At 37.4% G+C, this 16,314-nt stretch overlaps 2 protein-coding genes across 2 annotated transcripts; one reads left to right on the top strand and one right to left on the bottom strand.

Annotated features, from left to right (window-relative positions):
* Positions 1-605: 605 nt before the first annotated feature.
* MONOS_10954 (putative casein kinase) lies at positions 606-12,697 on the top strand (the record flags this gene model as incomplete). Its single annotated transcript, XM_067863443.1, has 3 exons — positions 606-1,437; positions 1,693-3,054; positions 3,361-12,697. 3 exons carry the CDS (start codon positions 606-608, stop codon positions 12,366-12,368), a joined length of 11,202 nt encoding a protein of 3,733 aa, XP_067723409.1. The 3' UTR covers positions 12,369-12,697.
* A 580-nt stretch (positions 12,698-13,277) lies between these two features.
* On the bottom strand, positions 13,278-14,125 carry MONOS_10953 (uncharacterized protein). The gene is made up of 4 exons (XM_067863442.1): positions 13,907-14,125; positions 13,676-13,832; positions 13,496-13,611; positions 13,278-13,427 (listed from the first exon to the last, which is right to left on the bottom strand). The coding sequence occupies exons 2-4, from the start codon at positions 13,788-13,790 to the stop codon at positions 13,374-13,376; spliced, it is 285 nt and encodes a 94-aa protein (XP_067723408.1). The 5' UTR covers positions 13,791-13,832; positions 13,907-14,125; the 3' UTR covers positions 13,278-13,373.
* Positions 14,126-16,314: the final 2,189 nt, after the last annotated feature.

Below are 16,314 nucleotides of genomic sequence, written 5' to 3'. Positions count from 1 at the left end.
TTTAAAAATGTCAGAAAACAGAGCTCGATTATTGTTGGTTTCATTTAAAGATCGAAATCCCCTCAAAATTGGATTTTTTTGTTTCATCATCTTGAAAACTCTAAAATCAATACTCATATTTCATACCTTGCGAAAACTTGGTAACCAATAATTAAATCGTTTTATTTCTTTTGAATAACAAATACACAAAATAATGATTATTTTATATTGATACACAAAAATGCAAAAATAAAAAAAATATGTTTAATATCAGACGAACGCAGTCCATCATTAAAAGCCAACAGCTTTATTCGGAATCGCAGAAAAAGTTGTCATCACACTCAAACATTTAGAAAAACACAATTTTGTTCACATACAACAACAATCCAATGATCTCCTCGGTGAATATGAATTTTCTTTAACATTCACTTAAATAACAAAAGGATCAAAAAAATCAATAAAATCTCAATCCAGAAGTTCAAATTTCATTTGCCATTTAATGATCTATTTATATAACAATATATAAATAAACCACAATTCATACACATTTTTATTATTTTTGAACAAAATTGTTTTTTTACTGATAAGTTGCAGAAAACGATATAAATTTTCAATCTTTTTGAACAATGAAGCCTAACGAACTTAAAGGAAAATCTTTACCGAAATTAGCCGAATCTTCACCAGAAAACTGGATTGTTGGAAAAGTTTACGGTATTAATTTTGGTGAACCTTTAGGTGCTGGTTCGTTTGGTGAAATTTACAAAGGAATTCATATGGTAACGAAAAAGCCAGTTGCGGTGAAAGTTGAAAAGAAAACAACTCGACGTCCTCAACTTGGAAAAGAAGCCGTTCTATATCAATCAATGGGCTCATCAGCTGGTATTCCAAGAGTTTATTACTGCGGATTCGAAAATGATTCATATTACATGGTCATGGATTTGTTTGGGCCTAGTATTGCGAAATTATTTGAAATGTGTAATTATTCATTTTGTCTAAAAACTGTGGTGCAGATAGCATTGCAGATGATTGATCGCCTTCATACGCTACACGACCACAACTTTGTCCATAGAGACTTAAAGCCCGAAAATTTTGTTATTGGAAGAGGTGATGAAGAATCAATCATATTCATGATTGACCTGGGGCTGGCTCAACGGTACAGAGACAGCCGAACCAAGCAGCACATACCGTTTCGAACAGGCCGCGGGATGGCAGGCACGCTGCGCTATGTGAGCGTCAACGTGCACAACGGGCGCGACCAGTCGCGCCGTGATGATATCGAGTCATTGGGGTATGTACTGCTGTACCTGATGAAAGGCTCACTCCCCTGGCAGGGATTCCGCCCTTTCTCGAAGAAGACGAAGGGGATGATTGTGAAAAACATGAAGACGACGATGCCGCTGGACGTGATGTGCAGCAACGTCCCGCTGGAGCTCAAGAAGCTGATCGGATATGCGAGAGGTTTGTGAAATTGAATTGTTCAAACAAGACAAATGTATTAATTTATTTATTTTGAATATTAAATGAATTGTTTTCAATTTCTATCTTTTATCTTTAATCTTTTATTGCTCTACACGTTACGCAAACTCGATAATATTTTCTTCCTTCCTCTTCCTCTTCCTCTTCACCAATCGTCTTTCACTCATTCATCCATTCTTCTCCTCCACATTCTCCTTATTTTTCTCTTTTTTTATCCTTCCTTTCTTCTTCCTCCAGGCCTCGCCTTCAACGAGCGCCCGAACTACGAGTATCTGCGCTCCATGTTCACCAGCCTGGCCAAAAGAGAGTACTTCATCTGCGACGGCATCTTCGAGTGGAACGGCGGTGGCTGCATCTTCTCCCAAACCGCACCCATTGCACGCAAACACTCTTCTTCTCAGGCATCTGGCAAGGAAGCTGCAACAACCGCTGCCACCACTTCCTCTTCTTCCCACACCCACTCACATTCAACCGTCTCTGTGGGACAGACGCAATGGGCGTTCTGCAAGCGCAACCCGAACTTCCCTCTCCCTCTCTCTCGTGTTTCTCCCCAGTTCTACTGTCCTTACTGCCCCTCAGCAAGAGAGTGGGAGCGGATGATCTTAAGGGCGCTGGAGCCGAGCTCGAAGTACCTGCGCCCGGAGTTTGAGGTGGAGAGCGACATGTACAGAGTGCAGATGTATTTGCGGGACAACCCGAACTCAGTGATGATGCAGACGTACCTGAGGAAGCTGCAGCATGTGATGGACAGGAGGAAGATGAGGAGGGAGCAGGAGAGGAAGATGAATGCTGTGAATGGGATGAATGCGGTTAATGCTGCAGTTGTGGCTTCGGCTTCTGCTTCAGCAGCAGCAGCAGTGGAAGCAGTTAAAGAAGGAGAAGCGATGACGGGTGTAGAAGGAGGAGGAGGAGCAGTTAATTCCACAAATGCAACAAATGCTGCAAATCCTACAAATATTGCTAATTCACAAAATGTGGGAAATTTAACGAGTAATGTGATTAATTCGGATAATTCGGATAAATCCGCAGCTGGCGCTGCCGGAATCAAAATGGGCGGAAGATTTGGGCTGAGGAATTTAATGTATGGGTTTCAGTTGAAACAAGGGAAAGAAGGGAAAGAAGGAAAAGAGAAGAAAGAAGGAGAAGGAGAAGAAGAAGGGAAGAAAGAAGAAAGTGAAAAGCAATTGAAGGAGTTGGGAGAAAGAGAAGGAAAAGAAGACAAAATGATGAAAGAGGAGAAAGAGAAGGAAGAAGAAGAAGAAGATGAGGAGGAGGAAGATGATGATGAAATAAACAAAGCAGCATTTGCAAACAATACGAACAACGCAGATGAGAAAGATGAAAAAGATAAGATAAAAACGAAAAATGAACAAGAAAATGGAAAAGAAAAAGAAAATGAAAGAGAAAGAGAAAAAGATAAAGATAAAAATAAAAATAAAGAAAAATTAGAGAATGAAGAAATTGAGCTGATATTTGAACAAAAGACAGAAACTAAACAAGAAGGTTCTGAATCAAGCACACCTCCTTTGATCTTCTTTGACGAAGATTCGAAAGAGAAATATCAAATGAAGAAACAAAGCATTGAAAAGGAAAAATGTGGTAATGATAAAGATGAAAAGAAGGATAAAGTGGATAAAGAGGATAAAATAAAAGAAAGCAGCATTGATAATCATAATGTTAGTAATTGTGATAAAATAAGTGGTTATAATAAAAGTAGTAATAATAATAGTAATAACAGTAATAACAGTAATAGTAGTAGTAGTAGTAGTAGTAATAATAATAGTAATAGTAATAGTAATAATGATAATAATAATACAAAAAATAGCATTAACATCACCAGTAGCATTAACAATAACAAAGATTCAACGAAGATAGACAATCCAATAAATACACTTGAAAATTCAGATATTCATTCAAAATCCTTTGAAACTGATAGAAGTGGCATTCAAATGCCATTTGGAGTTCCTTCAGTGGAACAGACACAAAAATTGCAAAGTGATTTATCTTTGGTAACATCTGCTCCAATTCCAATTTCTTCTTCTTCTTCTTCTTCGATTTCTTCTTCAAACATTTCACCATCATCACCATCACCATCACCATCATCTTCTTCTTCTTCAAATATCACAGCAACTTCCACTTCATCAAATTCCACTTCAACCTCTAACCTTCTTCATCAGTCATTTCAACCCCAACCACAACCTCCATTTCAATCATCATTTCAACCAAACCCCACTTCCCATTCAGAATCAACCCCATCTCGTTCTCTTTCTCCTGTCTCTGCTTACAAACAAGCGTTCGGCCGAACGCCTTTCGACTCTTCTGCTTCATTTCATGAACAACCTCAATCACAATCACAACCTCAATCTAATATTCAATCACAATCAAATCTTCCCCCTTCATTTCTTTCTCTTTCTCTTTCTCTTTCTCTTACTCAACCTCAACCTCAACCTCCATTTCTATCCAATTCGAATTCCATTTCACAACAATTAATCATTTCATCATCTCAACCTCAATCCAATTCCATTTCAAACATTCAACCTCACTCCACACTTCAATCACAATCACAATCACAGCCTCAATCTCAATCTCAATCTCAATCTCAAACACAACAACAATACCAGCTTCAATCGATATCACAACCTTTACCTGAAGGAAAAGATAACTTATTCCCTTCTTCCTCTTCTTCCTCTTCTTCCTCTTCTTCCTCTTCTTCCTCTTCCTCTTCCTCTTCCTCTTCCTCCTCCTCCTCCTCCTCTTCTTCTTCTTCTTCTTCTCCTCTTCCTCCTTCAAACCCACCCGACATGACTAAACCACAAACAGAAGTGATTCATTCCAACCATCCTCTCATCCAATCAGAAAAAATGAACAAATTTCCTCTTCCTTCAACTGGATACAGCTACCTCAACAACATGGTTGCTCTCCCTCTGCCTTTGGCACATGCTTCTTCTTCAAATTCGAATTCGAATAAGAATCAGAATTTAAATTCTTCTGCTTATTCGCTTAACCCTCGTTTTCCTTCTTCTTCCTCCTCTTCTTCTTTTCCATTCCCTTCTTCCTGTTCTTTTCCCTCTTCTTCTTCTGCTTCCTCAGCCTTCGCCTCCATCTCCTCCCTCTCTCCTCCCCCTGTCAATCCAATGACTATCGGCCAAGCTGCTGAAGCTGCCTCTATTTTTTCCTTGGCAATGAATTCTTCCTCTTCTTCTTCTCTTGTCCGAAGCAAAGCCGGGGCGTATCTGAGGAAAGCGATGCAGCAGAGGAAAGAAGAGAGCGAGAATTCACTGCCAGTGCGGGTGATGACGCTGGAGGAGCATGTGCGGATGGAGAGCGTGATGAAGGAGATGGCAGAGAGGAAGGCGAAGATGGCTGAGCAGAAGGCTATGAATCAGATGAATCAGATGAACCAGATGAATCAAATGAATTCTGTGAATCAGTTGAACACAATGAGCAGTTCAATGAATAGTTCTGTGAGCTCTGTGAATCATGTAAATCAATTGAATCAATTAAACCATTTAAATCCATTCGCACAATTCACTCAGCTCAATCAGATAAGCCCTCTAAGCCATCTTAACCAGCTCAACCAGCTCAACCAGCTGAACCAGCTGAATCAACTGAATGCCATTAATACTTACAACCCATCCAATTCATTGATCCTTTCCAATCCTTTGAACACAATTATGTTAGACCATCCAGAAGTTCGTGCATCTCCATCGAAAGTTCATCAAGCGATGATGGAGAAGATGAATCTTCGCTCTCATATTTCTATTTTAGACTCAGCTTCAGCTTCTGCTTCGGCCCAAGCAATAGCTTCTCATACAGCTATAGCTACGCATAAAGACACTGCCCAAACTGCAGCTGCAGCTGCAGGCAACGTAAGTGGTGTGGTGATTTCAGAAGAGGAATACAAGAAAGTAATGGAGAAGCCGAGAAAAGGGGTGGAGAAGATGAAACTGCTGAGGCATTATTTGGAGAGCGAGGAGAAGACGGAGGTGCTGGAGGAAGAGGAGGAAGATGGAGAAGGAGAAGGAGAAGGGGAAGGAAAAGAAGGAAAAGAAGGAAAAGAAGGAGAAGAAGAGAAAGAGGAGGAGCAAAAAGAGGAGAAGGATGAAGAGAAGGAGAAGGAGGAGAAAGAAAGTGAAAAGGAGGGAGATGAGAAAGAGAAGGAGAAAGAGGAATTAAAAGAGAACAGAGAAGAAAAAGAAGAGAGAGAGAAAGAAGAGAAAGAAGAAGGAGAAGGAAAAAATGAATCACAAAACCAAGACAAACAACTTAAACAACAACAAAAGCAACAAGAAGAACAAGAAGAAGAAGAACAAGAAGATCAATCCGAACTGTCAAGTCGTCATCCTCTTCAGATGGCAGCAGATGAAGGAGAAGCGCTGGGAATAGGAGGCAACGAAACGCTTCAGCAATACGGCAGGCAAGAGCTGGTGAAGCAGAACGCGAGAAATCTGTCTATGTTGAGGAGACTTGATATTGGAATGAAGAAGAAAGAGAAGGAGAAGAAGGAGAGAAAGGAAAAGGAGGAGAAGGAGAAAGAGAAAGAAAAGGAGAAGGAGAAGGAGAAGATGGAGGAGAAGAGGAAGAAGAGGAGGGAGGGTAAATGGAAAGGGAAGGTTGGAAAAGGTGAAGATGAAGGTGAAGAATATGATGACAATAACAGTGATGATAAAGAAGAAGCAAACGAAAGAGGGAAAAGAACAAGTTCCAATGCGAATACATATGCAAAGCCAAATGTTACAACGACAGTAGGAACAACAACTGCAATTACAAATCAGAATAATAACGCAAACGCAAATGTGAATGCAATAGGAACCGCTACCGCTACAGCAGCAGGTGCACTTGCTTCTTCCTCTCCAGCAGCAGCATTACCATTAGCATCAGCTTCTTCTTCTTCTCCTTCTTCTTCTTCTCCTTCTTCTTCTTCAGCATCAGCAGCAGCAACAACAAAAATCAAAGACAATTCCGATTTTGATGAAGACAAGACAAAGGACACCTCAACAATCACCACAGACGATACTGTTCACACTCGCTGCTTCAACAACAGAGAGAAGAAGAGGAAAGCTTATGCAGCCGTTCTGAACTGTCAAACCTTGTTTCAGGAGCAGAAATTCACGCAGCTCTTCAGCGACAGTCAGAAAGTGGAAGTTTTAGACATAGGCACAGCAGCAGAGAGGGAGAGGGTTCAGCTGCTGAACAGAGAGATATGGGAGCAGCAGGTGATGGCGATGAAGACGACGCCAGGGACAGTGTATGCCATCCCTTTTTGCTCGAAAGTGGCGAAAGGGAAGAGGGGAAACATGAGCGTGCTGCTGGTTAGTGAGGAAGAGGAGTCGTTGTGGAACAGCATAGAGACGAGTGATATGCTTGTGGAAGATCTGATGGAAGTGAGCGACCTGTCTGAAGTGCTGCCTTCCGCTTCTTTCCCGCCTTTTCAATCTTTCCAGTCTTTTCAGCCATTTCAGCAACTACAACAATATCAGCAATATCAGCAAAGCCAGCAACAACAGAGGGGTCAGTTGCAATATCAAGCGCAATTGATGCAAATACCACAGACATCACAAATATCACAAATATCACAGAGGCAGATGATATCAACAGAGAAGAGGAGTTTAAGTTTGAGTGAAGGAGAAGGAAGAAGGGAGAAGAATGTGAATGAAGCAGAGAAAGAGAAGGAAAAGAAAGTGAAGAATGGAGTAAGTGGATGCTGCACATTAGTAGAGGAAGGATATCTTCCAAATGTAATCATTCCTGGTTCATCATCATCATCCTCCTCCTCCTCCTCCTCTTCCTCCTCTTCCTCTTCTTCTTCTTCTATCATTGGCGAAGCAGTGAACGATTTTGCTGCGTTTGTCGGACTTGCAGATGAAGAAAACACACAAAACGAACAAGAATCAACAGAATCCAGTGAAAATGAAAACACAAAATTCAAAATAAAAACTCAAAACAAACAAAAAACTTATGCCAAAGCTAAAACAAATTCCAAAATTAATTCTAAAGACAAAGATAAAAACGAAACAAATATAAAACCAAAAACCCGAACCAATTCAAACAGCAGCAGTTTCAATGACACAAAAAGACCTCGCCAGCCTTCGATGAAAGGATCCATCACAGAAATAGCAACAGCCACACCCCCACTGATATTAGAACTGCCTTCTCCTTCATCTCAAATAAACAACAGACAGAATTTGAGGGGGAGGGAAGGAGAAGGAAGAGGAGAAAGAGAAAGAGAAGGAAGAGAAGGAGGAGAAGAAGAAGGAGGTGAAATACAAGGAATAGAAAACAAAGCAATGGAAAGTGGAGATTTAACTGCTTCATCGTTTGTTCTTACGATGCCTTCTCCTCTTTCTTTATCTTCCTCTTCTTCCACTTCCTCCTCCTCATTATCATTTTCTTCTTCTTCTTCTTCCTACTCCTCCTCTTCCTCTTCTTCCTCTTCTTCTTCTCTTTCCCTCCCAAATGCTCTAAACTCAGCAATCACCTCATCAGTCACAGCATCCCTTCCACAAAGCACTTCTTTGTCGCCTTTTTATTCTCCTTTGCCTTTCGACACACCTCTTTCTGTTTCTTCCAATGCAACTGATTCAACTTTATCTTCTTCTTCCTCTTCTTCCTCTTCCTCTTCTTCTTCTCCTGATATTCCTCTTTCTTTTACTCTTCTCCAACCTCCTTCCTCTCCCACTCATCTTCGTTCATCTTCTTTCTCTTCTTTCTCTTTTTCTCCTTCCTCTTCTCCCTCTCATTCTCCTTCTCATTCTCCTTCTCGTTCGCATTCTCATTCTTCTTTTCCTCCTCCTTCTCTTTCTTCTCTTCCACTTTCTTCATCATCATCATCATCATCATCTTCTTCTTCTTCTTCTTCTTCTTCTTCTTCTTCTTCTTCGTTTTCTTCTCAACCAAAACGTCTTTCTCTACCAGAAAGTGGCTCTCTTCTTGCTCTTTCTCAAACAAGCCCGCTCAAACCACCAAAGCCGCAATACGTCTCCATCGCCCCTGAACAGCTGCCGGCTGTGCTTTCAGAGATTAATCAAGATCCTTCTTCTTCTGCTTCATCTTCCTCTTCTTCTTCTTCATCTTCTTCTTCTATTTCATCATCATCATCTTCTTCTTCTTCTTTTTCCCCCTCTTCTATTAATTCAATGACTTCACCAAATACATTAGCCAATCCAGGAATTGCACCAAACTTGATTATCAACCCAGGACTTATTCCAACAACAACAACAGCATCCTCTTCTTCTTCGTCCTCCTCTTCCTCCTCCTCATATTTATCTTCAATGAACCCCTCAATCTCTTTCCCCGTCCTTCCCCAACCAAAATCCAAATCAAAAGCAAAATCAAAGGCAAAAGTTAAGGCAAAAGTCAACTCCAAAGTCAAAGCTAAAACCAAATCTCAATCACAATCACAATCTTGTTCAAGTTCATCTTCCAGTTCAAATTCTCAATTACATTCATTTTCTCGTTCTCAGCCAACACCCGAATCTTCGCCCAACCTCAGCGGCCTTCTAATCACAGATGACAGACTCAGCAATGTTTCCTTCCACACTTTATCTTCTCTCTCTGTGTCACTCACCCCTCCTTCTTTTTCTCCTACTTCACCTGATTTATCCAATGGTGCAGTTACATCCAATAATAATGCTGATGCTAACAATGGAAGCAATGTTGATGTTGTTGGTAGTGGCAGTGGCAGTGGCAGTGGTAGTGGTTTGAATATTGCTACAACATCTGCTGATTCAATTGTTCATTCTTCTTCTTCTTTGCCAACTTCTTCTTCTTCTTCTTCTTCTTCTTCTTCCTCCTCGATTTCTTCTTCTTCTCTTTCCCTCCCAAATAGCAAGCCAGATGTTGCTTCTCCTGAGTTTTTGCCAATCAACTCAACATCATCTTCTTCTTCTTCCTCCTCCTCCTCCTCTTCTTCTTCTCATTCAGCCGCAGTCACAACAGCCGAAGCAATCTCCACATCTCTCTTTTCATCTCCTTCTGACCATCTTCCTTCAACGTCATCACCTTTTTCTTTGTCTTCTTCCTTTTCTTTCTCCTCTTCCTCTTCTTCCTCCTCCTCTTCTTCCTCTTCCTCTTCCTCTTCTTCCCAACGCCCCCTTCCTCTTTCTTCTCTTTCTTCTCTCTCCACTCTTGCCCCTCCTCTTCAGCCTCAGCCGCTTCTTCCCTCGGCCGCATTGAAACACACCGCCAGCCGAATTTGTGTTCCGATTTCTCCATTTGCTCCTTCTCATGACATCTTCAGTGGGAACAAGAAAGTGGAAGAGCAGAAGAAAGGGGGGAGGGATGTGATTGAGAAGATTGTGGAGCAGAGAGAGAGGAAGGAGAAGATGAGGAAGATGAAGGAGGAGCAAGAGAAAGAGAAAGAGAAGGAGAAAGAGAAGGAGAAGGAAGAAAAGAAGAAATCAAAGAAGGAAGGGAAGAAGAAGAAAGAGAAGGAAAAAGAGAAGGAAAAAGAGAAAGACATAAATTCACTCAATCGAATGTGGAATTTAGGCAGTTTTCCACAAAATCAACAGCAAATGTTTCCTAAGCTGTCTCAACCGCAGCCTTCTCAACCTTTCTTCCGCTTTCCTCTTTCCCAAATTATGCTGCCTAAACAAAACGCATTTCTTTCTTCTTCTTCTTCCTCCTCCTCCTCCTCCTCCTCTTCTTCTTCCTCTTTTGACGATGAAACCCAATCAATTGGTTCCTTCTCTCTTGTCAACATTCCAATTGTGCCACTCAAAAGCGGCGAGCCAATAATGTCAGCTTTCTTTCCTTCTTCTGTCTCAACAGAGCACGCCTTCCACACACCTGAAGATTCGCCTATGCAACAGATGCAGATGCAGATGCAGATGCAACAAGGAGAAGGGGAAGAAGGGGAATTAGGGGAAGAAGAAGGAGGAGAAGGAGAAGGAGAAGGAGAAGGAGAAGAGGGGATGGAGAAGAAGGAGAAGGATGAAGAAGGGGGAATAAAGAAGATGGGGGAAGGAGAAGGAGAAGGAGGAAGAGGAAGAGAAGTGAAAGAAGAAGAAGATGACGATGATGATGAAGAACCAGATGTTATTTCTGTATCTACAGATTTGTCGTTTTTGATAAATTCTCATTTAGCGAATGCTCAGCCAATGTTCATAGAGGAGCAGAGAGGAAGAAGAGGAAGAGAAGGAGAAAGAGAAGAAAAATTCAAAGAAGTCAAAGAAGGAATGGAAGAGGAAAAAGAAGAGGAAGAGGAAGAAGAGGAAGAAGAAATGAATAAAGAAAGGAAAAGAAGAGAACTGGATATACAAGAAGAGAAAGAGGAACGTAAAGAAGATGAGAAAGAAAGAGAGGAAGAAGAGGAAGAAGAAGATGATGATCTATTTGAACAAGAAGAAGATGAAAAAGAAGATGTTGTGGAGAAGGAAAAGGAGAAGATAAATGAAGAGAATGTGAAGGAGGAAGAGGAAGAGGAGAATAGAGAAGAAGAGGAGGAGGAGGAGGATGAAGAGGATGAGAAAGATGAGGAAAAGGAAGAAGAAGTTGACGGAGATAAAAGAAGTGAAAAGGAAGAAGATGAAGAAGTTGAGGAAGAAGATCAAAAAGATGTGGAAAAGGAAGAGGAAGAAGAAGAAGAAGGAGAAGAATATAAAATCGACAAGTCAGAAGAAGGAGAAGAAGGAGAAGGAGAAGGAAATAGCAAAGCCATTGCCAAGATGAAAGTGATTCCGATGTTTTTGCCAGAAAATGGCGAAGGTGAAGCAGATTTTGTGCTAAAGAACATTTGGATTTCGTTGGAGAAGGCGCGGGTGAAGAACGCAAGAGGAGCAGCAAGAGGAGCGAGATGGGATTTTGAGGGAGAAGAAGAAGGAGAAGAAGGGAAGGAAGGGAAAGAAAAGGAGGAAGGAGAAGAAGAGAAGGAAGGAGATAAAGAAGAGAAAAAGGAAGAAGAAGGAGAAGGAAAAGAAGATAAAGAAGAAGTGGAAGACATAATGAAGATGGAAGGAAAGGAAGGAAAAGAAGATGTTGAAGCAGAAAACGAAGACTTTGAAGGTTTTAATGATATAAATGGAGGAGACAACGAAGAAGAAGAAGAAGAAGAAGAAGAAGAAGAAGAAGAAGAAGAAGAAGAAGAAGAAGAAGGACGTGAATATGACAATTTGGAAGATAGCAATGATGAAGAAGAAGATGATGATAATGAAGAGAATGAAGATATGCAGCCTTTGCTATGGTCATCATCTTCTTCATCCTCCTCCTCTTCTTCTTCTTCATTGATGTCAACTTCCTTAATGGATGAAGAGCTATCCATTGAGAAAGAACCATTCACGAACGAATATTCATCTCAATCTGAAGAACAGCAATCAAATGTGATGACAAAATCAGCAGCAAAAAAGGAAAAAGAAGAAGAAGAAGAAGAAGCAAAAGAAGAAGAAGTAAAAGAAGAGGGGATAAGCTTTGCAGGCTCAGCACTGAGGCAGTTTCGGGAGAGGTATTTGAAGATAAAAGGGAAGAGAGGGGGAAAAAGGGAGAAAAGGGAGATGGGATTGGACGAGTTAGATGGAATGAACTGGACAGACGGAGAGAAAGAGAAGATTATGAACTTGATTGAAGAAATGGGGAATGAATATGAAAGAGAAGAGGAGAAGAAGGAGGAAAAGGAGAAGAAGGAGAAGGTGAAAGAAGGGAAAGAGGGAAAAAAGGAAGATGGGAATGGTGTGCATCTGAAAGTACGGAAAGTTGCATGTGCAAAGCATGAACAAAGGAAAAATGAAGAAGTGAGAGAAGAAGACAAAAAAGAGGGAGAAAGGCAAGACGAGGAAGACGAGGAGGAAGAGGAAGAAGAGAAAGACGGCAGGGTCAATGGTGGTGAATTGAGCTCGTTGCTCAAAGAACTTTTGGAAAGCGAGGGAGGTTTGCAAGGGAAAAGGAGCAAGAAGAAGAAGAAGAAGAACATCAAATGAACAACGTATTTGTTAGAGAACTTATTTTGAATCTTTTTGTTTTTTTATTTTATTTTATTTTATTTTATTTTTAAATCAGAAATGAAGGAGAAGGATAAAAGAAGTAAAATACGATTGATAAATTCGAAGAGAAAAAAGAGTAAGAGAAAGTGGGCGAGGGAAAGAGAAAGAGAGAAAGAGATTGAGAAAGAGATAATGAGCATATTTTATGAAAATTAGCAACATGGTTTGAAGATGACATCTTCTTTCGCTTATAGAGCACCTCATTTTGTGTATGTATTTTCATAATCTTTTCAGTTTTATAAAACAAAAAAAATAGGAGCATTCATGAATCATTCACTTATTTAATTCATTTTTTCTTTAAGAAGAAAGTTTTGAGAAAGAGAAAGATGAATGGAAATTCAGAGGCGAAAAAACGAACTGGTTTCGTTTGATTTTAAAAAATAACCGAATTGTGCTTTTATTCTCTGAAAGAGCATTCATAAATAGTCCTCAATGATTACACTGAAACATTTTTTGAATGTATTATTTGATTCGTTATTGACAAACAACCTGAAAAATCAAATGTCCTGTATTTTATTCAATTTTTATTATTGTGATCTGTAAAGGGAGTCAAGTGTCTCTCTCCTTTTCCTTTCAAATTTTTATAAAAAAATAATGAGCGAAATTCAACTTTTAAGGTTCATATTGTTTTTTAATGTTTTAATCAACATTTTCTTGATTATTTAAAGAATCGATAACAATCAACACGATTTTTTTCTCTTGAAATTTAAATACATAATCGGAACAATATGTCCTCTTCAAGATTATTGAGTGAAATGTTTTTAACAAGCTTTTTCAAAGAAATAAAATTAATTTTGTAGACATTTCAGTCTTTTGCATTCTCAGTATTTCATTATTAGAAATTTGACTAAGGGGTGGAAAAACGCATATGTTTTCATTTTTGCGAAATGTTGTGAAGTGATATGTGTGAAAAGTCTTACAAATTTGAATAATTGGCATATTTCAAAATGCGTTTCGTGAAGGATAAAAAGACTGTAGTTCATCTTTAGAAAGAGACTAAAAATAACACATATTGAAAATGAATGGAGATTTACTAAAATTAAAATTAAAAGAACAACACAGACTTTGAGATTGAAGTGTTTTGCAATGGTGTCTGGATCTTGCAATTCTTCCAATTTAATTGCTTCGTCTCTAACTTTGTTTCGAAGTGAATCTATCTTTCTGGAAAGTTGCTCTTGTTCTGAAGAAGGCAAAAATTACAAAAGGGAAAGATTTGGAAAAAAACAGAAAAAGCAAAATATAACTTTCTTTAAGATTTGCTTCGAGTTTATTTTCTTCCATCTTCAACCACAGCGAGCCAACTTGCACCCAATGCTTGTTAGGTTCGTCTGGCATCTTGTGTCTCTGCAAACGTGACATACTTTCTCTGTTTGATTGTCTTGCGCGATCCAAATCAACGATCTTTATTAATTCAAATCAATTGCAAAAACAAACACGCAAAAATTAAAATAAATATAGGAGGAAATCGATCAAACGCAAAAAGAAAAGGAAACTTCAAAAATATGCTTCCGAAGAAAGTTATTCTTCTTTTATTGTAATACCTGACTTTTTCCAATAAAAATTTTATCTGAAAGTCTCTCTTGCTCCAAAAAATAATCTTTTAAATCAGGATCCATTCAGAAAATAATATGTTGTTTGCAGTATTCAAAAAATCTTTTTTTAATTTGTTTTACAAAAATTAATAAATTTAATGTGGGATGAATATACAAATGCTCCTAAATTATTTGTGTTTAGAAATATTCTTCACAAAATATAAATATATTTTTTTTTTTATTTTTCATTTTCAATAAAATTTTTCCATATAGGGTAAATTTTTATCCGGACTTTTTTTTATCTTGACAAGAATTAAAAATTAAAATATCTCAACAAATATTCAATATTAATTTTCAGAAATATGCATAGTTGTTTATATGTATGTATGACATCTATTCATATACAAATTTTTATAAGTTGTGTTTTATTTATGAAAAAATAAATAATTTTGATTTTTGAAAATCCGGCTTTCAATGCGTGTGTAAAAGATGATTTTAATAACACGATTCAATTCATCTTTTACACACGCAACTTATTTTTTCTATGTTATTAACAATTCTGGTTATTTTTCATTTTCGGCCATTTGCTCCTTCTGATGAAAAAAAAACTATCATTTTGAAAAATCATAATCAATGGGACAACTAAAAAAATATTTTTTGCAAAACACAAAGCATCCAAGTGAATTTAACACTTGCATTAATTAATACATTAGTTACATGAAATCACTTCAAAGTTGTAATTAAAAATGGTTCAGTGAATATTTTGAAAATGTTATGAGTTTTGATAATTATTGATTTTTTATTTTCAATATCATTGAAATTTGAATAAATGGGTGATTCTTTTTGAAATCTTAATTTTTTTCGGTGTATTGATTTTTCAAGGGTTGTTTGTCATTGAAAAATGATTTTGAATTCAAATTGAACGTTTGTCACAACTGTTTTAAAAACAAATGTTTTTGCTGAAATAAAGATGAAGATGTCTCAAACATACCATTTCACTTTTTTTGTATTCATTTATTAATATTCAAGGGATATTTTTGAACCGTAATTTTTTTAATGAAAAAATATGATATCAAAAATAATCACCCAAATATCATTTTTTGTAATTCCTACTGAATCATTATGAATTATAGCTTTGAAGTGATTTCATGTAACTAATGTATTAATTAATGCAAGTGTTAAATTCACTTGGATGCTTTGTGTTTTGCAAAAAATATTTTTTTAGTTGTCCCATTGATTATGATTTTTCAAAATGATAGTTTTTTTTTCATCAGAAGGAGCAAATGGCCGAAAATGAAAAATAACCAGAATTGTTAATAACATAGAAAAAATAAGTTGCGTGTGTAAAAGATGAATTGAATCGTGTTATTAAAATCATCTTTTACACACGCATTGAAAGCCGGATTTTCAAAAATCAAAATTATTTATTTTTTCATAAATAAAACACAACTTATAAAAATTTGTATATGAATAGATGTCATACATACATATAAACAACTATGCATATTTCTGAAAATTAATATTGAATATTTGTTGAGATATTTTAATTTTTAATTCTTGTCAAGATAAAAAAACCACCCTATATATATATATATATTCAGATATCGCACAAAATACCGCACAAGATCGATTTCTCGATAACTGCAAGAGGAATAATTTAGAATATTTTCCTCAAAATATATCTCATCAATACAAACTCACGTGACATACAAGACTTTCAGGGCAGCTTCGCTTGAGCTCAGAAAAAATTATTTTTGAAATTTTGGAGAAACTCAAAATCCAATTTTTCCGAGATTATAAATATTGATATTTCTGAGCACAAATGAAGCTATATTTAAAGTCTAGCGTATCAATTGAGTTTGTATTGATGAGATATATTTTGAGGAAAATTGTCAGAATTATTCATCTTGTAGTAATTGTGAAGCCAATCTTGTCAGGTATTTTGTGCAATATCTGTATTTTCCGTTAAAATTTTCAGTAGGAATATTTGTTTTGCATTCTTGAAAAAAATCATCACAAAAAGAAATGATTCCATTTCCGTATAAAAACTTCTTGAACTCATCTCAAAAATGGGGTTTTGAAACAATTGCAGTTTATTTGGTAATTGAACGATGCGTTTCTTTTCAGCGATAATAATTTATTCTTCAACGACATTCTGAAAAAAGCAATGATATAAAAAATAATAACACTTGTTTTTTCAGTTTTCATTATTTCAATATTAAATACATCCAATGCGTGTGAATTTGTATTTTGAAATATTTAAGGTTGCGTGCGTTGAAAAATTGAATTGGAATTAACTTTATGTTTTTCATGTATTAGAATAAAAAAATATTGTAAATAATTGCAAAACC

Source organism: Monocercomonoides exilis, assembly GCF_001643675.1.
Source record: "Monocercomonoides exilis strain PA203 chromosome Unknown scaffold37-1059404, whole genome shotgun sequence".
NCBI classification, from domain to species: domain Eukaryota; phylum Preaxostyla; order Oxymonadida; family Polymastigidae; genus Monocercomonoides; species Monocercomonoides exilis.
The sequence above is the reverse complement of the archived record's forward strand: the minus strand, read 5'-3'. Positions and strand labels throughout refer to the sequence as shown.

Bases quoted from the DNA above. Each gene is read 5' to 3' on its own strand.
- MONOS_10953 (XM_067863442.1), bottom strand. From the start codon at position 13,790: ATGTCACGTTTGCAGAGACACAAGATGCCAGACGAACCTAACAAGCAT. The intron at 13,612-13,675 runs GTTATATTTTGC...TGCCTTCTTCAG, and splicing joins CGAAGCAAATCTTAAAGAAA to AACAAGAGCAACTTTCCAGA. The intron at 13,428-13,495 runs GTCTGTGTTGTT...TGTTATTTTTAG, and splicing joins CAAAACACTTCAATCTCAAA to TCTCTTTCTAAAGATGAACT.